Source organism: Meriones unguiculatus, chromosome 7 (genome assembly GCF_030254825.1).
Source record: "Meriones unguiculatus strain TT.TT164.6M chromosome 7, Bangor_MerUng_6.1, whole genome shotgun sequence".
Lineage (NCBI taxonomy): Eukaryota > Metazoa > Chordata > Mammalia > Rodentia > Muridae > Meriones > Meriones unguiculatus.
The window spans coordinates 19,464,128-19,488,020 of NC_083355.1; the positions used below are offsets into that span (position 1 = coordinate 19,464,128).

At 50.4% G+C, this 23,893-nt stretch overlaps 1 protein-coding gene across 2 annotated transcripts; it reads right to left on the minus strand.

Annotated features, from left to right (window-relative positions):
- Positions 1-2,004: 2,004 nt before the first annotated feature.
- On the minus strand, positions 2,005-15,602 carry Cd300lg (CD300 molecule like family member g). 2 transcript variants are annotated; one of them, XM_021642774.2, is made up of 7 exons: positions 15,502-15,602; positions 13,830-14,162; positions 10,422-10,503; positions 8,846-8,958; positions 7,000-7,052; positions 3,730-3,846; positions 2,005-3,349 (listed from the first exon to the last, which is right to left on the minus strand). In XM_021642774.2, the coding sequence occupies exons 1-7, from the start codon at positions 15,542-15,544 to the stop codon at positions 3,236-3,238; spliced, it is 855 nt and encodes a 284-aa protein (XP_021498449.1). In that variant the 5' UTR covers positions 15,545-15,602; the 3' UTR covers positions 2,005-3,235. The 2 variants fall into 2 exon arrangements, with proteins under 2 accessions (XP_021498449.1, XP_021498448.1); XM_021642773.2 differs by having other exon boundaries at positions 10,422-10,755.
- Positions 15,603-23,893: the final 8,291 nt, after the last annotated feature.

Below are 23,893 nucleotides of genomic sequence, written 5' to 3' on the forward strand. Positions count from 1 at the left end.
GTGTGGTCCAGGGGAGCAATCTTCCTCTCCACCTGGAGCTGTTCAGGAGGGAATGGTGATATACCACCCCTCCACCCTCACTGCAGATTTCTCTGCAGAGGACGCTTGCACATCAGCACCTAGTCCCCAGCCCCAGGATACGGAATGGAAGGCTGGGGAATGTCATCTTCCTGTGTGCTCTGGATGAGTGAGCAGCAGCCAGCGGATTTCAGTGCCGCTGAGCATGGACCCCGTGAGGTGGCGTGTTTTAGAAGTTCCCAAGTGATTCAAATGTGTGACCAAGTTTGCTGGCCACTGTTGTTATTATTTTGCCATTCTTTTGGAGTGGATGAAACATCTTTTTAGCTTCAATATATTTAGCATCAATATATTTTCCTAAATAAAAGACACGATCTTTTTTTTTCTATTTTTTGAGACAGGGCTTCTCTGTGTAGCCCTGGCTGTTCTGGAACTCGCTATGTAGACCAGGCTGGCCTCTAATTCACTTGCTTCTGCCTCCTGGGATTAAAAGTGTGCACTTTTTTGTTGTTGTTATCTTTTTAAAAATATAACTTTAAAATTTTGGCACAAAGCAATTATGCCATTGAGATGGCCGGGGGGGGGGGCTTCTCTTCCATCAGTTGCTCTAAAACACCATCATGCTTTAATTTATGCTGTGTTTTGAGGCAAGGTCCCATCACACAGCACAGACCAGCCTAGAACTTGGAATTCTTCTACCTCAGCCTCCTAAGTACTGGGATTACAGGTGTGCACTACTCTGTCAGGTTGGAGAGTCCATTTTGGATGAACTTTTTGGGTGGATCCTGCTATCTGACTGCCTGGGGCCACTGTGTATCCAAATCTTTAATGTATTAATAGAGTTGTATGGCCAGTGTTCTTGTAGGTACAGGCTGTGTGTGTGTTCCCTTGTCCGTATCTACCCGTACAGGCCAGAGGTCTACATCCGTGTCTTCCTCTAGTTTTGAGATGGTCTTTCACTGAATCTACAGGTTGATATTTTGGCTGGCATGCTCCTGGAATTCACCATCTTCCCTCCACTCCATACTGGGGCTATAGACGCCCAAGGATGTTTTTTCTAGGGGCTTGCCTGACTCCAGGTCCTCTTGCTTGCACAGCAAATACTTTACCTACCGAGTCATCCCTCCAGGAGAGGTTAGAAGAGGAGGGAGAAGAGGCAAAGGGACTGGAGAAGGTTAGGGAAAGAAGACAACATTCAGCCAGGCATGGTGGCGCACACCTGTAACCCCAGCATTCTGGGAGGCAGAGGCAGGCAGATCTCTGTGAGGTCAAGGCCAGCCTGGCCAAGGGTACACAGAGAAACCCTGTCTCAACAACATTCTCTTCCTCAGGACCACGTTTCCACACAGGCAAATCCTAGAGAGTTCCAATGGCAGTTAAAGCCCATGAACAAAGATTCATCCTGAAAATTAAACAGCTAGTAGTAGCAGGACTTTTGGCTACTTTGTGAGTTTTGTTTTGTTGTTTTGTTTTCCTTTAAACCCATTAACACTAGATAGGAGAGAAAAAAAGGATAGAAGGGAAAAGGAACATCGTTATCATTAGACCGCTTCCTGCTGATGAGGGTCATCAAGTTCCTTGGGAAAAGTTTAATCTTCACTGTCAGGGTATGTAATTTTTTTCTTCTTGTTTTGTCTTTGCACACAACTGCTAAAAAAAAAAACAAAACAAAACAAAAAACAACCTGCAACCGACAGCTTCCAACCAACAACCCACACTGCTCTTGGGGCCCTAGCGTTTATCTACCCTCTGAATTCAGAGCCCCCAGGATTCCAAATGTCACATGGAGAATCTACCTGCAACACTCCTGCTACAGCACGAGGCAAATCATAGTCAGCTACTGTGGGCAATCTGAAGCCGCATATCCCACCCCTGGGTTTAAAATAAAAACACATAATATTTCCGTTTTGTGTGTGTGTGTGTGATGTTTTTAATTCTCACAACAGCTAGCGACCGAGAACTGTTTTGGTAAACTGAGGCACACCCTTTTGCTAAAGTAGTACACAGCTGAGGAAGTTTATTGCTCGAGGTCTACAGAGCACAGAGGAGGGAAGAGCAGCGAGCTTGTGGCCCACAGTGGGATGGTCCCTCCCTAAGCAGCATCTGCACGCCGCGAGAAGGAGAAAGGAGGAAAACCCAGCCCAGTGCCATCAGGGCTGTCAACAAGAGCTTGGTGAGGCTGTAGATGATCTTAAGAGCAGCACTGTTCTTTCGGTTTTCTCCCTATATTCCTACGCTTTAGATACTGAACACCTCTCTTCCCAACATTTTATTTTTCAAAACAAAACAGAAAGGGGGCGGGGGGGGGGGATAGTTGAGGCAGTCTGTCTTTCCCTCACCCAGCAGGCCTGGATTTAGCACTCTCCTCTGGTAACTGGAGTCTACTTTCTTCCCGTCCCCTTCCTTCCCTCCCGTTCTGCTTTCCTTCTCTTCCTCCTCCCCCAGCCTCTGGCGCCCTTGGAGGAGTAACCTCTTCTGCACAGGGATGATGCGGTCCTCAGGGAAGGAGAGTGGAAAAGCCATTCCCCGGATGCCTCCCTCCCGTACCTGACCAGGGAGGCATTCGGAAGCTCCTGCTGAGGCGTCATGATCAGAGCTCTAGGGAGCATATAGGAGACCTCAGAGTGAAAGGGAGAAGGAAGGAAGGCTGTCTAGACCAGAAGGGGCTGCGGATCCCTCAGGCCCAAGAGTGGGAATCCCTGGGTCACTTGTCAGAGCTGTGACATCCAGGGCCCTGCCCGAGAGATGGTTTGGGGACGTCCTGATGGGGATCTTTAATTCTGTTTAATTGTTTTCTGAAGGGCCAGGACACAGGTGTTTTATAGACACACACCTCCATAGCACCCGGTGCAGGACAGCTGGAGGGAGGAGAAGGTGGGATCTGCAGGGGGTGGGGAGCAGGACCGTTGCTGGGCACCCGTGTCCAGGGAACTTTCTGGAATGCGTACAAACTCAGTCCTCATCTACTGAGCCCTGCCAGGTCCCCGTGAGGGCCCACAGCCACACATTCTCTCTAGGGATTAAAATACGCTGGAGATGCCTGGAATTGTACCACCCTGGGCTCCGGGGTCCAGACATACTTTTTCGCCATCCTGGGGCATGCAAGAAGGGAGCCTGGAGGAAGTTGGAGAGAGCCGTGGATTGGGAGCGAAGTCGGAGAATCCGTGCAAACTCAGCCGTCCAGCTTCACGGTGCCTGACCACGGGGCATCCTGCAGTTACACAGATATGAACCCGGACAGGGCCAGCTCTTCTCCAGTCATCTGCAGGGGAGGGGCTGCCGTCACGTCCTCCTCGGGGTCCAGGGAAGGTGATGCCTCTTCCTCTGTAGTCTGGAGAGATGACAGTGAGGTTGAGAAGCAGGGCCTGGCAGTGATGAGGTCTCCTCGCTAGCTTTCACAATGTCACCTGCAGGGGGCGCTGCAGAGCCTCCACAGCCCCATCTCACACGGTGTTTGAAGCATGATCTCATCGAGAGCTGTTTAAACTGATACCCAGTCAGCTACTAAAGAGTTTTCTGAGCAGGGAAAAGGAAAATGTGAACTGGACTCTGATGAAATGACCTGGGCAGACGGCTTTGGTAGGCTAGGTTAGATGTGGGGAGGTTGGCTTCTGGGGAAGAGGATGCTGGGGAAAGGACCCTCCCTGCCTTGTCCCCGATATCTCAGCGGTATCAGATGGCATGGGTTCCAGAGCCCTTCTGTCAACGCACCTGGCTGAGGTGCTGAGTCTCAGGGGAGGACACGGAGGGCTTGGGCGTGCAAAGACACTCTGGGGGCGCTGCAAGGTTGATGATGGCGTCTTCAGGCCTCCAGCTGTTTCCCGGTGGCTGTAAGAGAGGCTCGGTCAGAACTCAGAACCGCGTTCCTAGCAGCATAGACAGATAGTCTGGAGTCAAGCCTAGGGGAGCTAGGGAGAAAGGACAGGGTTCCAGGGCCTCATGGCCTCCTCCACTCGGGGGGTTACCTTGGCAAGCTCAGGCAATCAGTTTCCTCCGCTATAACATGAGAATACATGGTCCCACCCAGGGCGGTAATATCCAGAGAGCATTATTTTTAAAGACAGGATCTCCATAATGTAACCCTGACTGTTGTAGACTTGCTATGTAGAATAGGCAGGCCTTGAACTCACGGAGATCCATGTACCCCCTGGATGTAGGCGTTAAAGGCATGTGTCACCGTGCCTGGCTTTGTTTTCTGAGATAGGGTCTCGTGCCTCCTAGGGTGGCTTTGAACTTCTTATATAGCTGAGGATGACCTTGAACCTCTGATCCTCAAGTCTCTGCTTCGGTGAGTGTCGGCATTACAGGTGTGCACTGCCACGCTCAGTTTACACTGGCTTGCTTCGTGCGTGCCGAGTGAGCAAATGAGCTGCACCCCAGTCTCCAGGCGGCATCTCCCCACACAGTGACTAAGAACCTCAGGGACCGTTTGTTTTAATCATGTTATTTCTCTGCTTGTGATCAGAAAGAACAAGCGGGCTGTCTGCCCCTTTTCATGGGCCTCAAAGACTCACCAAATACACACAACGCAGGAGTCGTTTGGTCTGTGGCTACCCCATACTTAGGGACCAGGGTTGGCTAGGGACCAGCCTTGAGCAGTACTTCGGTGTGGGAGAACTTAAGGCACAGGGCTCTAGGGGCTGAGGAGATGGTTCAGCCGTTAAGAGCACTGACTGCTCTTCCCGAGGTCCCGGGTTCAATTCTCAGCACCCACAAGGAAGCTCACAACTGTCTGTGACTCCAGTTCCAGGGGATCTGACACCCTCACACAGACATACATTCAGGCAAAACACCAATGCACATGAAATATACAGGTTACTTAAAGAGAGAGAGAGAGAGACTTGAATTCGGATAGTTTGGTCTAGTTCTGTTTTCTCAGGCTGGGTTACTGAGGGCGCAGAATTACCTTCTCTGAGTCTTTGTTGCTATGTCTAGAAAACGGAGGAGAAAATCCTGCCCGCCCCGACAGAAAGAACTAGAGTGCAAGCCCTCATCACTCAGCATCACCCCTGCTCTGTCATGTGCACCCCAGGCTCCTCCTGAACAGCAATCCTCCTTCCTCGGCTTCCTGAGTGCTGGACGTCAGGTGTGTGACACCATCCATGCCCAGTTCCTTTGCACAGGACGAGGGTCCCCTTCCTTCTTGAATGTGTGCAAAGAAAATCCCCAACCACTCCTATTCTTCCCCCAACCTCTGCTGAGGAGTGAAAAAACAACAACAACAAAAAAGTCAAATTGGAAACGAATCAAGCAAAGCACACATCCTCAGCTGGCTATGTTCTGGTGGCTGTGGCCTCTGACCTTTGAGGTACCCCTCTTCCCTCCTTTCACCTAAAGGGGCTGTTTCTCAGTGCCCTTCTGCTCGCTGCCCTGGGCTCTTTCTTGTCCCTTCCTCCCTCTGTAGGGGGGTTTCAGGTGCCCCGGGGTTGGAAGCAGTCCTGCCCAGAGCAGATGGACAGGAGGGAGCAGTGAGAGACACTCCCCCCACCATGCTAAGCCCCAGCCCTCCCCTGAGGAGCTCCACCCTGGGCCCTGAAGGTGGCTCCCACAGTCCTTCCGCCTCCATGACTTTTCCCTCACTCCCCTTAGCCACTTTTGGCCCTGTTGCACTTCCTGAGACAACAGCAGCTGCTTCCTAAACCAAGGAAGAGCCCTTTCCCACCTAGCCCTCCCCTGGGGGATCTAGCTGGAGTCTTTTGTCCTCACTGGCGCCAGGAAAGAAGACCTATGTTGGGGGTTGGCGGGGAGAAGGGTGGTAACTGGGTGGATCTGGGGAGGGCAGCAGTCCAGGCAAGGTGGGATTTTTGTCTCATGAGTGCAATCTGCAGTCCGCCCCACCCCACCCCGTGTGTGTTTCGGGGTACAGGACATTGGCCTGGGAGGTTCCTCTCTTCCTTCAGAGTTCAGGGATGGTAGCCTTGGGCAGCCTGGTTCCCCAGGAAGATGGGCACGGGGATCTGTGTTCTTCCACACATACACCCTGGTTCTTGCGGGGTGTGGGTCCTTGAGCAGCTAAGGCAGCCTGGTCTCAGGACCACTGGAGGACCAGAAACAATGTTCTGAGAGATAAGAATAGAGAAACCTGGGACCGGACAGATGGCTCAGTGGTTGAGAGTATTGCCCGAGCTGGGCTCGGTGGCACCCACTGTAATCCCAGCACTCACGGAAGCAGAGGCAGGAGGACCACCATGAGTTTGATGCCAACCTGGTCTACAAACTGAGTCTAGGACAGCCAAAGCTACACAGAAAAACCCTGTCTCAAAAAAAAAAAAAGAAAAAGAAAAAGAAAAAGAAAAAAGTATTGGCTGTTCTTGCAGGGGACCTGGGTTTGGTTCCCAGCACCCACATGATGGCTCACAGTTGTCTGTGACTCCAGTTCCTGGGCATTCAATACCCTCTTCTGGCCTACATGGGCAGCAGGCACAAACATGGTATGCAGACACACATGGAGGCCAAACACTCCTATACATAAAAAAAAAAAACCAAAAAAACCCAAATCTTTAAAAAAAATTTGCCACATCTGAGTGCTGCTTGTGTGAGCGAGGACCAGACCTTCATACTCTCTGGGCCCCGGGTTCATTTGTCAAAGTCTTATTTGAGAGGCTCTTGCACTTGGGTCCCTAGCCCCGGACCAGGTGAGCTGGGATCAGAGTTTAGATAAACACCAGGTTCAGGCTCCTCAGGCCCCTCTTGAGCCAATACTGATGTCCCCTGATTCTAAATGGGGTGGGAAGAAGGTACCACCTGGTGAAAGATGGCCACGTGGTTCTTTGTGACCCCGCCTGATACCAGATAGGAGTCAGGGCTGATGATGGACACCCCTTAGGTAGCTCACACCCTAAAGCGATGCTCTCAAGACTCCACAGATCCCTTCAAGGCTGGGAGAAAACTCTCCCTCTAGGTGGGCACAGAGACGGGCCCAGAGGTCTGACCTTGGTCCCAGACGGCTTGATCTCTGACTTTGGCTCCCTGGGTCCTTACCGAGGTTGGGAGGCACACCTTCTCTTCCCGCTGTGTCTCTGTGGTCAGCCGAACTGAAAGAGACCCAGAAGGAGAACCCTGAGGCCGGGAAGAACTTAAAGCCCTTCCCAGAATGCACAGGCTCATTGCGCCGGTGTCTGAGAGCTACCCAGAGGCAGCTGGCGGGCCCTGAAGCAGGAAACCTTGTCTAGCTGCTAGCGTTTGAGATCTTCTGTGTGAACTAGAAAGTGAACGAGGAAACTGTAATTCACTTCTTGAACTCTAACATGCACAGGGAACAGATACAGCTTGGATCTTGTGTCCCCTTGGAGGCTTGGTCTCCAGCTTGGCCCTGTGAAGAAGTGGTAAAACTTTGAGGAGGTAGGACCTAGGGAGAGGGTTTTTAGGCCTGTCTCCGAAGGGGGCTGTGAGACCCTGCCATCTTTTTCACTTCCTAGCCATGAGGTGAGCAGTTTTGCTCGAACTATGATGTATCTTTTCAGAAGAAGGCCAAAGGAACGGCCAACCAACAGGAGTTGATAAACCTTTTCTGTGTTTACCAGCCGAGGGATCCTGCCGGAGGGTTAATTTTCTTAAAACGGCAGGTTCTGAACCTGAGACGCTCCATTTCTTACAGACTACCGAAGGGGGCGCTGTTGTTCCCTGGGGAGGTACAATTCCAGAGGTAAGATGCTAGCTAAGTGGCTTCACTGAGGTTGTTGAGGCTGTTCTTGTCCTCCGTGTATCCTCTTGGCCTCCTAGGAGGGACCTGGGGGTGAAGCTTAGACTTCTTCCTGGGAGTCATGGAGAGTCATGGCTCTACTCTTTCCTAGGTTTGCAAACACAAGGCAAGCTGCATCACCATCCAGTTTCCTCCACTGTAAGATGGGGTACCCCCCCCCCCCCGCCACAAGCAAATGAAAAGGAGACGCAGGCCTTCCCTGGCACCTGGTACACTTAGTGACACTACATCACGAAACCGTCCAGCACAGGAGCCAGGAGCCACACACGTTACCCAGCACTGGAATGTGGTCCTTAAAATCACACCCAAGCTTCCAAAGGCCCAACATGAAAAGGATAAAAATAAAAAAGAAAGTTAGGGGATGATCATCAGATTTCGTTGAGGTTTTGACAGAGGGTCTGGCTGTGTTGATCAGGCTCCTCTCAAATTCCTGGACTCAACTCATCCTCCTGCCTCGGTCTGAGTAGCTGAGACCGTGGGCTCACGCTACAATGTCCAGCTGCCGCTGATGTTTTAATATCGGTTCCGTGTCGAACTGATCATCATGATTCAGGCATAGAGTTAAATGAACTCTATTAACTTTGCTAGATCTTTTGCTCCGTCTGTCTATGTATGTATGTATGTATGTATCTGTCTATCTATCTATCTATCTATCTATCTATCTATCTATCTATCTATCTATCTATCTACTTATTTAGACAGAGTCTCACATATCTCAGGCTAGCATTGAACTCACTATGTATCCTAGACTGGCCTGAAGCTCCAGACCCTCCTGCCTCTGCCTTCCAAGCGCTGGGATTATAAGCCTATGCTTCCATCCTGGCTCCTAGCTTTCATGTTAGAAAACTCCCACTTGACCTGTTCTTCCCAGCGCTGACACTCTCACAGCTAAGTTGGTTTGTTTGTTTGGTTGGTTGGTTGGTTTCATTTTTTGAGACAGGGTTTCTCCGTGTAGCCCTGGCTGTTTTGGAGTTCGCTCGCAGACCAGGCTGGCCTCGAACTGTGCACTACTGTGCCCAGCGAACAGCAAGGTTGTCGGACAGGCCCACTGAGGCCTGCGTGTCTTCCCAAGGTTGCTGACGCAGCAGAGGTGTGCGTGAGCCTCCCATCTCCTCCATCACTTACCGTTCTTTCTCCACCGGAGCATGTGGCTGCCGAAGGCAATCAGACCCGCAGCCAGCAGAAGGGACAAGAGCACCAGGACTGGGGCCATCGTGCGGGCCGTCAGGATGGACCCACTGGAAGAGAGATGGGAGGACCCTGGTGGCTGATTGTCATCAGATCAGCATAAGCCTAGAAAGCCAGCTCCTGGCCTGAAATCTAATTCAACCAGGCTAAGCCTGCCAGGCTACTCAGACCCCGAATCCAGGCTTCCTGGCTTCGAACCCTGGTTTTGACACTGCACAGACAGGTGACTGAACCTCCCAGACCACCTCCTGTGAGGCAGAACTGTGAGAAGCAGACATGTGGGGATGTTTACTTAAACCAAAGCCAGGTGAGCTTGCTCTTGACTGTTACCCTTGAATTTGGGAAGCGGAGGCAGGAAGATAGGGAGTTTAAGGTCTCCCTTAGTTACAGAGAGAGCTGGACCCTAGCCTGGGCTACACGAGAGAGCTTAGCTCAAACTAAAGGCTCCTCCCACTAAAAATAAATCCCAGGACAGGAAGTAGTACAGTTCCTAGCTACATTTGTTGCTAAATTTATACAACTCACTAAGCAGAAATGGTCCCGTGCTATGCTGGGAAAAGTGGGGTGCTAGGATTGAGCCTGGGACCTCATAAGTGCCGAGTAGACACTCTACTATTGAACTTTATCCCTAGTCTTCTTTTAACTTAAAAAAAAAATAGTTATTATTAAGTATTGAGGGTATGATTGGGGGAGAGAGAATGCGCCATGGGACGCAAGCTGAGGTTAGAGAGCAACTTTTCGGGGTCAGTTCTCTCCTCCTTCCTGGGGAATCGAACTCAGATGGTTTTCAGGCTTGCACGCCAAGTGCTTTACTGAACGAGCCATCTTGCCAGCCCTGCATTCTATTTTTAGACAAGGTCTCACGAAGTTACCCAGCCTGGCCTTGAACTTGTGATCTTCCTACCCCAGCCTTCTGAGTAGCTGAAATGACAGGGAGGCCTGCATCTGGCAAAAAAAATGGGGAGTCTCACGGCCCGTGGGTGGGTGTCACCAGCACTGGTAGCAAAATGCTCTGCTTCTGGGTCCAGTCAGGTTCCTTGTCTCCCAAGGGGATCAGAAGGCACCGGGGGCCAGTGTTTGAGAGCCTGGGTGTGCTCTGCCTGGGGTACAAAAGACCCCAGCCCTACAAGACAGTTTCAACCTGCTAGCAGTAACCTGCTAACCAGGAACTGGAAGTAGGTAGAGCCCCAGAACCCTTCGCTGCAGGCTCGGAGCCATCAGTGTAAAGAAAGAAGTTGTCGAAGGGCTTTCCTATTTTCCTGTAGTACAGGGCTCATGGTAAATTAAACAGGCAAACCTGTGAGCTGGGGTGGCTTGAGGAAAGAGGGGGACCAAGGTGGACCCTTCACCTCACACGGCCCCGTGTGCCCAGGGCAGCAGAGCTGCTGGCTCCTAACGCAGGATGTGTGCTGCAAAAGAGTCCCCGTAAGGGAAATCTCTCTGAGCCATGGGCGGTGGCTACAGCAAGAGCCCGGAAGGAAGAGAGTAGAGTCTAAGGGTCCCCTGGACTCACCTGGACTTGGAGACGCTGCTGGCTACAGCCATGGTGTCCTTGGGTGTGGTGAGGGGCAGCCAGATGACTGGGCGGGAGCTCCCTGCATGGGGAGAGGTCGCTGTGTGAGGAGAGCTCCCTGCATATGGAGAGGTTCCTGGGGGAACCTGGGAGGTTCCTGCAGACTGGGCTGGGGTCGCTGTGTGAGGAGAGCTCTCAGCATATGGAGAGGTTCCTGGGGGAACCTGGGAGGTTCCTGCAGACCGGACTGGGGCCGCCTCGGTGAATACAGGGGTCTGGACCCCTGTCTTCCCCTGTTGGGCTGTGACGACTGTCGGGTGGAGATCAGGAGAAGCTACAAGTCCAAAAGCAATGCTTCAGCACCTCCCCTGACCCTTGAGGCCCACCCAGACTAACCCTTGAACATGAACCTTCCCAATCTCTCAGGACATCCTCAACTTAATCACTCCCCAGGAGGCAAGCAGAGGCTTAGGAGAGGCCTTTTTGAGCAACAAGACCCGGGCCAGGCACATCTATGCATAATTTGTTTTTCTTTAAGAGAAACAAGACCCTGTTCTACACTGCTCTGTAGACACGCCTTCCTGGCCCTCCCCTCAGTCCAGGCCAGGGTCACCTTCTCTCTGACCAAAGAGCAAGTTCATCATTGTGCTCAGCACAGGCCTTCCGAACCCTATACTCAGCAAGACCTGACCTCCTTCGGCTGCCAAAGACTGGGCAGAGAAAGGTGGCAAAGATGAATCCTGAGGTCAGGGCCAATGTCTGGCTTGCCCCAGATCCTGGAGGAAGAGCTTTGGGCTCTGCTATAGCCATTTCCCATTTGACCCTGAGTCGGTGCGGAGCTCCTCTGAGGCATTCTAGCTTCTGGGAGGATCTGAGTAGCCCTCACTGTATGTTTTCTGAAATGGGGAAGGGGTGGAGAAAGCCATTGACTCACTCAGTTCTGGGAGCTGAGTCTGCCAGGCTTTTGCCTTAGGCTGCGGGCTCCTTGTAGCTGTAAGAAGCTGGAAGGATGGGGTTGGGGAGGAAGGACAGCAGGTACCTGTGGGGATGGGACTGTCCCTTTCTCCTAGAGAAAAAGGAGAGGTTGCTCTCAGGGGAGGCAGACATCGCCACAGTGGGCAGCTTCCCCTCATCCTCAGCAGAGCTGACCAGAAGCCATAACTGGCACATCCCAACAGTTTCCAGGTCTTCCCTATCTGCTGTCCCCACCGATCCTCTCATTGGATCATTCTGTGTCCCCTGCCCAGCCTGCTCCCTTCATGCCACCCTTTGCACAGACACCTGTATTTCTGAGACACACCTTGGATCCTATCGGCTCTTACTTGGGAGCCATCGGTGAGCTAAAATGCTCGGGAGCAGCCGAGAGCCAAAATGCTTACTTGGTGTGTCTCTCAAGGCCTTCGAAACTCAAACTTCAAGTCTTGTGAAAACTACCTCTCTCCCAATGTGGAACTTTGATCTCACTGTGGAACCCACCGACCCACGCAGAGATGTTCAGGGTCAGCCCTTCTACCGCTGTGCCTTTGCCACATTGTTTCTCTGTGAAACCATTTTCTTATATCTCGGCACCTCCATCATCACTCTACCTCCATCATCAGCTCAAAAGTTAAACTCCAGTAATATGGAGGAACTCACCTTTCCCCTTTGTGTGCCCCAACATCCTGTGGTTGCCTCCAGGGGAGTGAGTGTGCACTGTTACCGGACTATGACTTTGCGGGGGTCCCTACGGGGCTGGGATTTCTCAAGGGCCAGCGTCCCCAAGTCTTTTCTGACCACACCCAGCCAGGACATTCCAGGCTTGTTCTCCATTCTCCATTCTAATACTGTGCCAGGCACTTGTGCCGTTTTCGAAGCAGCTGACAAAAAAATCTTCTGTATATGAAGAGCAGCTTTGACCTTTGTGTTTCTAAGTCTCTATCCATTGCCCAGGGCCCCCAGGAGACGAGGGATAAAGAAAGTGAGAGTGGGTGTGCTCAGCCTAGTTTGGCCCTGGAGGCACTTAGTCCACTCTGGCCAGTTAACATCTCAGGAAATCTGGGAGCTGGCTGTTAAGTGATTGGCAGGTAGAAACTGGCTTTACGGGAGTTTTGCTGCCATAGAAACTTAGACACATCGTAGACCAGCGTCCCCAGTGACTGTGGTGCAGCCACCTACGCAGCCGTATAGACTGTCATCAGAAGCCAACCAGAGGACGGGAAGGCACAGAGCACACAGGGAGAGGTGACTAAGAGCGGAGGGCAAGGACCAGACACCAGAGACTCTCAAAGCTAGAGAACACTAGTCTGGGTATACTGGTACAAGACCTTAGTCCCAGCACCCAGGAGGCAGAGACAGGTAGAGCTCTGTGAGTTCTAGGCCAGCCAGGGCTATAGAGTGAGACACCGTCTCAAAAGTAAAATAAAAAAATAAAATAAAATAAAAACAGCACTAAAAACAAATAAACACAAAAGGATGCCTGTGCACCGATGAGAACTGGAGGAGATGGAGGACCTTTCAGATAACGGAGAACCACTCCCCAGTGCTGCTTTAGGACTGCAGCATTAGGGATGGAACCAGGGAGTCTCACCCACACCAGGTGAATGCTCAGCCCCCGAGCCACACCCCTCCGTCTCAGCAACCAGGCTCTGACACTGCTGCTGTTGTTCAGTTAATTTATTTATTCCCCCGAATTGTCATGGAGACCCACGGGTAACCGGGAATGGGTTCTGAGGACAGACCTGGCTCCTGGGCCTGGCTTTTGATCAGAGATAAAGGCGGAAGCTGTCTGGGTTTGTCTACCTTAGCCGGTCGCTGAGTGCCTTGTTGTCTCTGCGCCCCATCTGTGGTACGGAGATCTGCCTAGCTCTCACTCACCCGAGACTGGGCTGCCCATAAATCTCTTCCGCCTCTCACCGCCCCCCACCATCCGGCTTCCTTCCACTAGGCTCCCCAGATACGGAAGGTGCAGACACCGTCAGCATGGTGAGGTCAGTGCATGGTTAGGGGACACTGTGGACCGAGCCATGGTTGGCCTAGCCCCAGGAGGCCGTGGGAATATTTGTGACGCAGGGAATGTTCAGGTCCTTCCTTGTCCCGTGAGAAGGCCATTCTGTTCCCATCCCATGGCAGTCTCCCCCAACACATCTAGGCCAAGGGTGAAGGGACGGGTGTGGCTCCATTTTACTCTATGAGGTCCTGATGGGAAGACTCACCAGAGCTAAGGCACATCGAGGCTACCTAAGTTGTCCTCAGTGCTCAGCAGGTGTCCCTACTGACTGTCCGAGTCCTGGAGAGGCCTGGGGAGGTTGGTACCAAGACTGTGCCCCCCTTCTGTAATGGGGAAACCAAATCCATGGTTCGTATATCTTTGCCCATCCCTTGCATCCTCTGTATCCTCTGGTACCCAGGCGGGGGGGGGGGACTCGTTACCTGGGAAGACGATGAGGGAGACCTCAAAAGACTCGTCGAAGCCCAGCCTGTCAATCCCGCACCAGTACTTCCCCTCATCCTTCAGGGTAAGGTCCCGCATGGTCACGGTCATCGCGAGCTCTCCGGGGCTGTCTCTGATAGACATCCTGCCCCGGGTCACGCTCTGGTCCTGATTGGTGTAGACAATGTCGGCGCAGCGGGACACCACGATGCCACCCTGCCGGCACCAATATTTCCTGTGTCTCTCCACTGTCTTCTCATAGGTACACTGCAGGGACACGGTGTCACCTTCAAATCCACTGATTTGCCTTGGGCCCTTCAGGGCTTCATAACCTGAAAATACAGCACGAACGGAGATGGGATTCCCACAGGTTTCCAAGTCCCAGGCCAAAGAGCAGGACTCTCCATTTCGCCAGGAGAAAGGGAGATCTTTTCTGTTTTAAGGGTTCCCCTTAAAACAAGCTTTCCCTAGACCCCACTAATCGAAAAAGGGTAGAGCAGGTGCCCTAGACTGGGAGTTTGAGTCCCAGCATTGGCATTCAGTAGCTTTGTGACCTTGGCAAGTTGCTTAGCACATCTGAGTTTTTTTCTCTCTATACATTACTATAGACGATAACTTTATCTTTCATTGCATTTGAGAGACACGAGCCAGGCTGGCCAGATAGCCCAATGGATAGGGGTGCTTGCTGCTAAGCCTGATGACCTACCTGAGTGTGCAGCAATGTATGCCCATATGTGCATACACACATGTAACAAATAAATGTGGCAAGAAACTTAAGAGAAAAAAAAAAAACACAGTAGGAGTTAATTTTACATATCACTAAGGGAAAGCCAAACAAACACGGCCAACGGAGCAATGGGCATTGGCTAAAAGATGCGTCCTGATTAGCCCTGCCTGACAGAGCACTCTTGTGATCCCAGCTACTTGGGATCAGAGCAAGTTCAAGGCCAGTGTGTATGAAGTAAAAAGAAAGAAAGAAAGAAAGAAAGAAAGAAAGAAAGGAAGGAAGGAAGGAAGGAAGGAAGGAAGGAAGGAAGGAAGAAAGAAAGAAAGAAAGAAAGAAAGAAAGAAAGAAAGAAAGAAAGAAAGAAAGAAAGGAAGAAAGAGGGCTTAGCCATAGAGCACTCTTGTAGCTCCGGGTCCCATCCATCCTCCAAGCATTGCAGACAAGAAAGAAAAGATAAAAATTACAAGAGTAAAGAAAACTTTCCTGAGAATGCACTAAACATTGCATATATGTGTGTGTGTATACATACACATACTATATACATACATACATAACACACACACACCAATAATAAATCAAAATTAAAAATAAAGCAAGGGGGAAGAAAGGAAAAAAAAAAAGCAAACTTAGTAGGAGTCCAATAAAGTCAGTTAAAGGGGTGAGTGGATCACAGAGGCTCAGCTCCTTTGTACCTGCGGAGCCAGGGAAAGCCAGGGAGGGAGACCCCGGGTCTGAGCTCAAAAACAGCAAGTGCGGGGGGCCTGGCTGAGGATGGGCTGGCTGCGGTGAAATGTGGACGCATCTCCCCTCCCCACCCCTCCCACTCCCACACCTCCAACCCCAACTCCTCGTGGAGGAGGGAAAGAGCAACTACAGACCGAAAGAGCAAGCTTTGGCCTGCCCCTCTACGCCCCTCCGCCCCTACCACCTCTGTCTCCACTCACCTGGGAGCATCAGACAGCCCCAGAGCAGGACCAGAGGCCGCATGGTGGGTGCCGGACACTGCGGGAGCAGACAGATGTCTGCAATCGGGAGCTCCTCCAGGCCACACGGGGTGGGGGTGGGGGTTTCCTGCAGAAGCGCCGGCTGGAACCAGGAAGGGAGGGGAGGGGAGGGGGACCGGGTCACTCTGTCCAGCCCAGCCCTGGAGGCGCCTCTGCTTTTCCCTTTACCGCTCCAGTGCGCCTCCTGCTACCCAGGTAGCACAGCCTGCAGACCCACACAAACTCCAGCCCCTGCTTAGACTTCATCAGTGATCTCCTGGTGCAATTCAAGGGTCTCAGACTTTGCCTGGGAAAAACGTGCATCTTGGGCCTTTAGGAACCTCTGATACATTGTTTTTCTTTCTACTGAGAATTTCCAAAGGAGCCAGGGCCTGGTGGCCCACGCCTGTAATCCTGCACTTGGGGAGGCAGAGGCAGGAGGATCTCTGTGGGTTCGAGGCCAGCCTGGTCTACAAAGCAAGTCCACGACAGCCAAAGCTACACAGAGAGACCTTGTCTCGAAAAAGCTAAAACTAAGACAAAACAAAGCAATAATAATAATAATAATAGTAATTCCCAAAGGTACACAGAACCTGCCACTGTTACTATGAGAATCACAAACCCTGATGGCTATGGCGGTGCCTGGTGGTAGGATTTACTGAAGGAGGCAGAGGCAGGAAGATCACGAGTTCAAGGCCAGCCAGGTCTACACATTAAAAATAAATAAATAAATAAACCCTGGAGCAATCAGTTATTACTATGTATCCAAATACCTAACTATTTGGAAAGTTATTAGTCTTTTAGACCCTATATCTGAGTTTTAAAGCACTAAATATGGAAGCATATATGTTGACTAGTCTATCCCTGAGAATGCTTAAAACTCTGTTTTTAGCATTATATGTTTACTGTTTTTTGCTTTACCTGTTTCTCGTGAGTATGGATGTTTTGCCTGCACATACGTTTGCGCACCGTGAGTGCGCAGTGCCCACAGAGGCCAGAAGAGGACACTGGATCTCTTATGCTGAAGCTGCGGATGGCTATGAGCCGCCCTGTGAGTTCTGGGAATCAAACCAGGGTCCTGGAAGAACAGCCTGTGCCCTTCACCGCTGAACCATCTCTCCACCCCTCCATGTTTAGCTCATTGAAATTTTAAAATTATATTTTTAGAGGACAACTTTGTAGAGTCCTGCTTTCACTTGTTCATGGATTCCAGGAATCCAACTGGGGTCACCAGGCTCGTATGATGTCGAGCTCTTGTTGACCTTTCGAGCCATCTTGTCGGCCCTTGTCTATTTTAAACATGTAAACGTGTAAACTTGTTTCATATGTATATGAGCCATTATTTTGAGAGAGAGAGAGAAGGAGAGGGAGAGGGAGAGGGAGGGGGAGAGGGGGAGGGGGAGAGGGAGAGAGGGAGAGAGAGAGAAAGAGAGAGAGAGATCCATAAGCTGAAATGGACAGGAGTAAACGGTACTGCTCTTCCTGACCAGCATCCCACAGCCTGGGACGCAGTACCGCCCTTGGCCACTGGGCGGCGGTGCAGGCCGGGCTGAGCTGAGCTGACCTCAGCTGGAGCCTTAAGCCAGTCGCTTTGAAAGGCGGGTCCCCTGAACCTTGGACTTTATCTTGCAAAAGCGAACCAGTGTTCCATTTTGCAGGCTCGCTTACCCCTTCAAGCGAACAGAGCGAACACGCACGCTGGAGGGAGGCTCTGGGCCATTTTCCAAAATAGCCTGTCCCTCTTGCTTGCAAAGTTCGTACAGGATCTAAGCAAACGTTTGAATAATACGGATGTGTAAGAAAGAAGGGAAGGCAAGGATGGAAGTGCTGCTGGTAATTCACCTTCAGCCCTAGGAAATCAGTGTTAACGTTTTGGAATGTTTCCTTCCTGTCTCCCAAGGGCTGAATGGTTGTGGAAGGGGAGTTTGTTCCCGTGGCTCTGGTAATCGGAGGCCTAAAGATCCTATTTATTTATTTATTATGTGTAAATGTGTTCGAGCACACACATGCCATGGCACTGCATGGAAGGCAGAGGACAACCTGCAGGATTCTCCCCTGCCGCCATGTGGGCTCCTGGACATAGCACAGGTAATCTTGTTTGGCTGCGGGTGTCTTCATGTAAGGAACTGTCTCCCCGGCACGAGGGTGCGTGGGTGCTGCTGCTGTTTACCAGCCTGGACCACCACATTGCGAAACCCCACTGACCTCAGTCTGGAACCTGAGTCCCTTTCCTGCGTACAGGATTACCCAAGGCAAGCAGGCTTCGCAGTTTGAAACACACACACACACACACACACACACACACCACACACGCACAATTAAGGTGATTATCTACTCCAGCTCTTCACAGTTTACTTCTGCGTGTCTTTATTTCTAAATGTTTCCTGTTCCTAGTGTCTGACTTATTCATTACAGCGGGGCGAGCGTTTGACATTCATTATATTTTCCGGGTCCGTAGGGCCTGGCCCCTGACATTTTGAAATATGTGCTCTTTGGTAATAAATTGCTTTCTTTTTGTTTCTTCTCCCTAGCATAGCCTGGGTAGTGTACGTTGACTTAGAGAATTTAAGCATATGAGCAGGTATGTTATTTATGATCATCATTTTCAGGGGAGCGCAGGAGGTGCTGACAAATGCTTACTTAGAGAAATGCAGCGTCGGCTCTGAGGCTTGTCCCGCACGCTCTCTTTCCACGTACTGGAACATTTATTACCTATACTCTCCCAGCCCAGGAGCTGACCTGGAGGGCTCTGTTAAAAACTGATCTTCTAGGGGCTAGAGATATGGCTCACGGATTAAGAGCACCGGACAATTGATTCCCAGCACCTGAACGGTGGCTCACAACTATCTGTAACTCCAGTGCCAGGGGATCTGATGCCCAATTCTGGCCTCCATAAATGCCACACACACACGTAGTGTATGTACATACAGATGGCACAACACCCATATACATAAAATAAAATAAAATAAAATAAAATAAAATAAAATAAAATAAAACAAAACTTTTGGAAACAAAACATCTTCCCAGCCAGGAAGCGCTGTGGAAAAGTGTGGGAATGGAGAGCTGGTGTGGGCCCTGTCCGTGGTCCTAACTTCTGACTGATTAAATGAGAACAAGAGAGCAGATCACTCTCTCTCTCTCTCTCTCTCTCTCTCTCTCTCTCTCTCTCTTTTCTTCTATGATTTATTTAATTTTTGACTTTATGTGCATTCGTGTGTGTGTCTGTCCGTGTCATTTTCAGAGGCCCGAGGGCATCAGATTCCCTGGTGACTGGCGTTACAGGCTGCTGTGGTACCCGCCTGAAGTGGGAAGTGAAGCTGGCTCCTTTGCGGGGAACAGAAAGCGCTCTGAATCCCTGGGCCACCTCTCCAGCACTGTGAGCCACCCCACCTCCCCGCCGTTTGTTTATCTGGCTTGTGTGTGTATAGGCAGGGGACAAGCCTGGGCCATAGCTAGCAAGTGTGAAGCAGAAAACAACCTTCAGGGGCTGGTTCTCTCCTTCCATCCTGCGGGTCCCGGACAGTCTGCTCAACGGCACGTACCCTCACCTGCTAAGCCATCCTTCTGGCCATTTCATATTCTATATTGTAAGGAATCTAAACACTGCTAGGCTGTGCTTATTCAGGAAGCCAGTGATCTGAGACTACAGTCGTGTAACAAAAACAAAACAAAACAAACAACAAAAGCCTTTCTGACAGCTCACCTCCAACCGTATAAGGGAGAAAACAAAGGAGGCCCATCATTTAAACTTTTCCTCTTCTTCTTTTTTAAGATTTATATGTTTGCTGGGTGGTGTTGGTGTAAACCTTTAATCCCAGCACTTGGGAGGCAGAGGCAGGCAGATCTCTGTGAGTTCGAGGCCAGCCTGGTCTACAGAGTGAGTTCCAGGACAGTCAGGGCTACATGGAGAAACCCAGTCTTGAAGAACAAAAAAGAAGCAAGCAGAAAAGAGTTATTTATTTATGTATGAGTGCTCTGTCTGTGTGTATGCCCACATACCAGAAGAAGGAATCAGATCCCACTAAAGATGGTTGTGAGCCACTCTGTAGTTACTGGGACTTGAACTCAGGACCTCCAGAAAAACAGCCAGTCTCTGCTGAGCCATCGATAGCCCTTAACTTTTCTTCTTCTTCTTCTTCTTCTTCTTCTTCTTCTTCTTCTTCTTCTTCTTCTTCTTCTTCTCTTCAAACAGGGTTTTTTTGTGTAGCTCTGGATGTCCTGGAACTCACTGTGTAGCCCTCACTGGCCTTGAACTCACAGAGATCCACCTGCACCTGCCTGCCACGTGCTGGGATCACAGGCCTGCGGCACCACACCGGCTTTAGTTTTTATCCCCTGATTGCCTGCGTGTGGGTGTTCTGCCTGAGTGTCTGCGCCTGAAGGAGGCGCTGGGTTGCCCTGGAACTGGAGTTGCCCTGGAACTGGTGTGGAGCTGCACCTTACACGCAGATCCTCTGGAGGGAAAACTGATGTTTCTAACCCCAGATCCGTTTCTCCCTCCAAGCCGCGGTGAACTCCCCCTCCTCCCAGTACACACATGGGGCAAGCCTACGCTGCAGGGGGCGGGCTCCCCGGAGAAAGAGGACAAGGAGGCTCAAAGATGTAAGCCTAGTTTTCCCCTCCACAATCAGCTAAATCGGTGAAGGCTTGGCGAGAGGCCACAAGTACGGGTCCTGTGGGCTCTGTCCTACAGGAGGGGGCGTCGGCGGGAAGCCGCCAGCCATGCTGTGGAGACGCCCCGCTGTTCAGCTGTGGGGATGTTGAAGCACAGCCTGGACCACACAGGTGCGGCTTCCAGGCCCATCCTGCATCTCGGCCGCCGGCCTCAGCTTCCCCAGCCCCGGCAGGTGCGAACTGTGTTTTAACTGCCACTGAAAACAAATTTGGGGATCTTTTTACGCTCGTCTGTTCACTCTGCTGACAGCTTTCAGGCCGAAGAACAGAACTGCCTGGAAGCAGTGAGGATAGCGACCATGACACAGCAGAAAGCAAACACACACACACACACACACACAAATACACACACACTCTAAACACATGCACCAAAAACGAAACATTTTAAAAAGATTTCTTTATTTATTATTTTGTGTGTGCACCACAGGCATGCCGGTGTCCAAGAAAGACCGGAAGAGGGTGTTTGGATCCCCCGGAACTGGAGTTACAGATGGTTGTGAGCCGCCATGTGGGTGCCGGGAACCGAACCTGGGTCCTTTGCAAGAGCAGCCGGTGCTTTTAATTGTAGAGCTGTTTCTCCAGCCCCAATAATTTTTTTTTTTTAAAGTTCAGAAATCTTTAGAAAAGCAAATTTTGAATTTTCTACGCATGTAGGCCCACCATTTCACGGAGCAGACACTCAACAACTCTCCAACACTCGGGAGCTGAGTGTTGTCCAGTGTGTGTGTGTGTGTGTGTGTGTGTGTGTGTTGCTGGGGATCAAACTTAGGTCCTGAACAAGTTAGGTAAGCCCTTCTATTACTGAATTATACCTCTAGCCCTCATTTTACCTTTTTATTTTTTGACTTGACCTCACTAAGCACCCAGGCTGGCCTTGAACTCACTCGGTAACCCAAGCAGGCCTTGGGTTTGCAATCCTTCTGCCTCGGCCTCCCAAACAGCTTTGGTAAGAACCCGAGCCACCAGGCCCGGCTCCGCAGAGCTACGATGTCTGCATCTCTAATGGACTTGCCATGATTCTCTGAGCAGCACAGAACAGCTCTTGATACAGTGTTTACTTTGTATTAGGTGTTTGAAGGCATGCGCAAGTTACATGTACGTACAATGCCGTTTTGTAGGTGGAACTTGGGAGGCATTCACGCTTTTTGGTCTGGGGGAGGTGTACCAGCCTCAATGCCCTGTGGACTCTGGGAGATGGCTGTATATTCATAAATCTCCTGAAGAACATTAACAGCTAGATGCTGTGGGGTACCTTGGATTGGATCCCAGGACGCAGAAAAGGTATTAGTGTAGAAACTAGCAAAATAATCTTAATGAAATCTGGAGTCTAGTTAGCGGTAAGGCACCAAGGTTAATTTCTTGGCTTTGACAACTACATCCTGGTTATGTAAGATGCTGACGTTAGGAGAAACACTGACGGCTATCCAGGAACTTCCTGAAATTGTCTGGAAAGCCAAATTCATTCTAAAATATAAGTTCATTAAGACAAAGACCACAAAAAGAAAAGACCGACATACTATGTTATTATTCGAAAATTTTAAGGGACCGAGAATGATGGGGAGGGGGAGGACTTGCCGGTCGGCCTCGGTCCGCAAGCAGAAAAATGCATGCTGGGAACAATCATCCCTGAGTGTTCACCGATGTGGAAGGTGCTGCGACAGTGGTAACGCGCTTGCTGGGCGCGCGCCTGGCCCCAGATTCAGCCTCAAGTGCTGGGGGAGAGACTCCAGAAGAAGCAGCGAAGGCAAGAGCAGGGACTCTGAGTGGCGCAAAAATCCCAGGATGCTGTGGACTTCCATTCCACTCCCTGTCATGAAGGTTTTCTGGGACACTTAAAACTTCCTTATCTTACTACTACTACTAATAATAATAACTTATTGATATTTATTTATTAATTAATAATAAACGACAGTACATAGCTTATTGCATTTTATATGCAATTCAATTATATCAAAACAATTAATGAATCGTTAATATTATTAATAATTATTAATATCGCTCACGATTACTTTTATTAATAATTATTATTATTATTGTGTGTGGGTGCGCATGCATGTGGGTGTGCGCCTGTGTGTCATGAACTGAATTAAAGCTCAGGGGTTGGTCTTCTCTTTCCATCATGGGTTCTGGGAAATTGGATGCAATAATCAAGTTTGCACAGCAAACACTTTTAACCTTTTGAGCCACCTCCCAGGCCCTAAAACTTTAAGCTTTGACCTGGAGTTACAAATGTTCCAGGCCTGGCTCCTTCCCGTCTTTAACCCCCAAGCCCCGCAGGACGCCGATGAGAAATCCTTCCTGGAGGAAATTAGGACCAATCTAAGCCTCAAATTGTTTGACAAATGAATTTTTTTTTTTTTCCAAACGTGACCCGGTCTATGATCCAAGATTACCAAATCCAGCGGACACCAGATGGCACGGCAAGGACACGCAGGGACGGTGGGCAAGAGCGACGGACTGGCAGGGCCTGCAGATACTGCAGACAGCAGGGAGAGTCCCAGCACGGGCTCCTCGCTGACGCACACGCACATGCAGGCACAACTCCAGCGTGGACGTTTTGGCAGGCGCTGGAAAGTAGAAAAGTGACAGCAGATTTGAAGAACAGGGGAGGAGAATATCACTGTCTTGGAAGAGATTAGGAGAAGGGCAGGAGGTTGGCCTCTGTAAATAGAAAGACATTCTTTAATGAATTTAAGGAGGGGGTATTGAAAAGTAGAGGAGGGGATGAACATGGCTCATGTACCTTTCACCAGAGACCCAGAACGATGGAGGATGTATAAGCCACGACCCAGAGGCTCTGAATCTGTGGGACCATGGCATGCATTCTTGATGTGCTTATATGTTTATTTTCCAAAGATTTATTTATTCGATTTTAAATGTGTGTATGTGTGTGTATGATTTTTTGAGAACCATATGTGTGCAGATAGATGCCCAGAGGCCATAGGAGTGTTGGGTCCCCTGGAGCTGGAATTTAAGTGGTTTTAAGATGCCTGACTTGGGTCCTGGGTCCTCTGGATGTGTCTTAGTTGGGATTTCTATTGCTGGGATAAAACACCCTGTCCAAAAGCAACTTGGGGAGGATCGGGTTGATCTCAGTTTACATGTTCATCACGAAGGGAAGTCAGGGCAGAAACTCAGGGCAGGAGCTGGGAGGCAGGGAGCTTGGAGAGAGGCCATGGAGGAACAGGCCGATTTCCGGCCTGCTCTTCGTGCCTTGTTCTTTCTTATAGCACTCAGGACCAGCAGCCAGGGGTGGCACCGTTCGCAAGGGGCTGGGCCCACCCATATCCATCATCAAAAATGTCCCACAGGCTTGTTCATCCGCCAGTTTGGTGGGGGCATTCCTCTAGAGCTGAGGTTCTCTCCTCCCAAAGGGCTCTGGCTTGTGTCAAGTTGACAAAAACAAAAACAAAACAAAACAAAACAAAAACCAAAAAACCTAGCTGGCACTGGCGGTAAGTGTTCTTAACCACCGAGACATCTCTTCCATCTCTTCCTGCATTTTCTATATGTAAAATGTTACAGAACTCAGAGCATGGGTGGCTTTGTGTGTGTGTGTGTGTGTGTGTCCACGCAAGGGCATTCGTCTGCCATGGCCCACACGTGGAGGTCAGAGGACAACCTCCAGTGCCAATCCTTGCCTACAAGCTTTTGTTTTGTTTTGTTTCTGAAGAGGACT

Bases quoted from the DNA above. Each gene is read 5' to 3' on its own strand.
- Cd300lg (XM_021642773.2), bottom strand. From the start codon at position 15,544: ATGCGGCCTCTGGTCCTGCTCTGGGGCTGTCTGATGCTCCCAG. The intron at 10,756-13,829 runs GTAACGAGTCCC...TTGGACTTGTAG, and splicing joins CTCCCTCATCGTCTTCCCAG to CTTCTCCTGATCTCCACCCG. The intron at 8,959-10,421 runs GTGAGTCCAGGG...TCTCTCTTCCAG, and splicing joins AGCAGCGTCTCCAAGTCCAG to TGGGTCCATCCTGACGGCCC.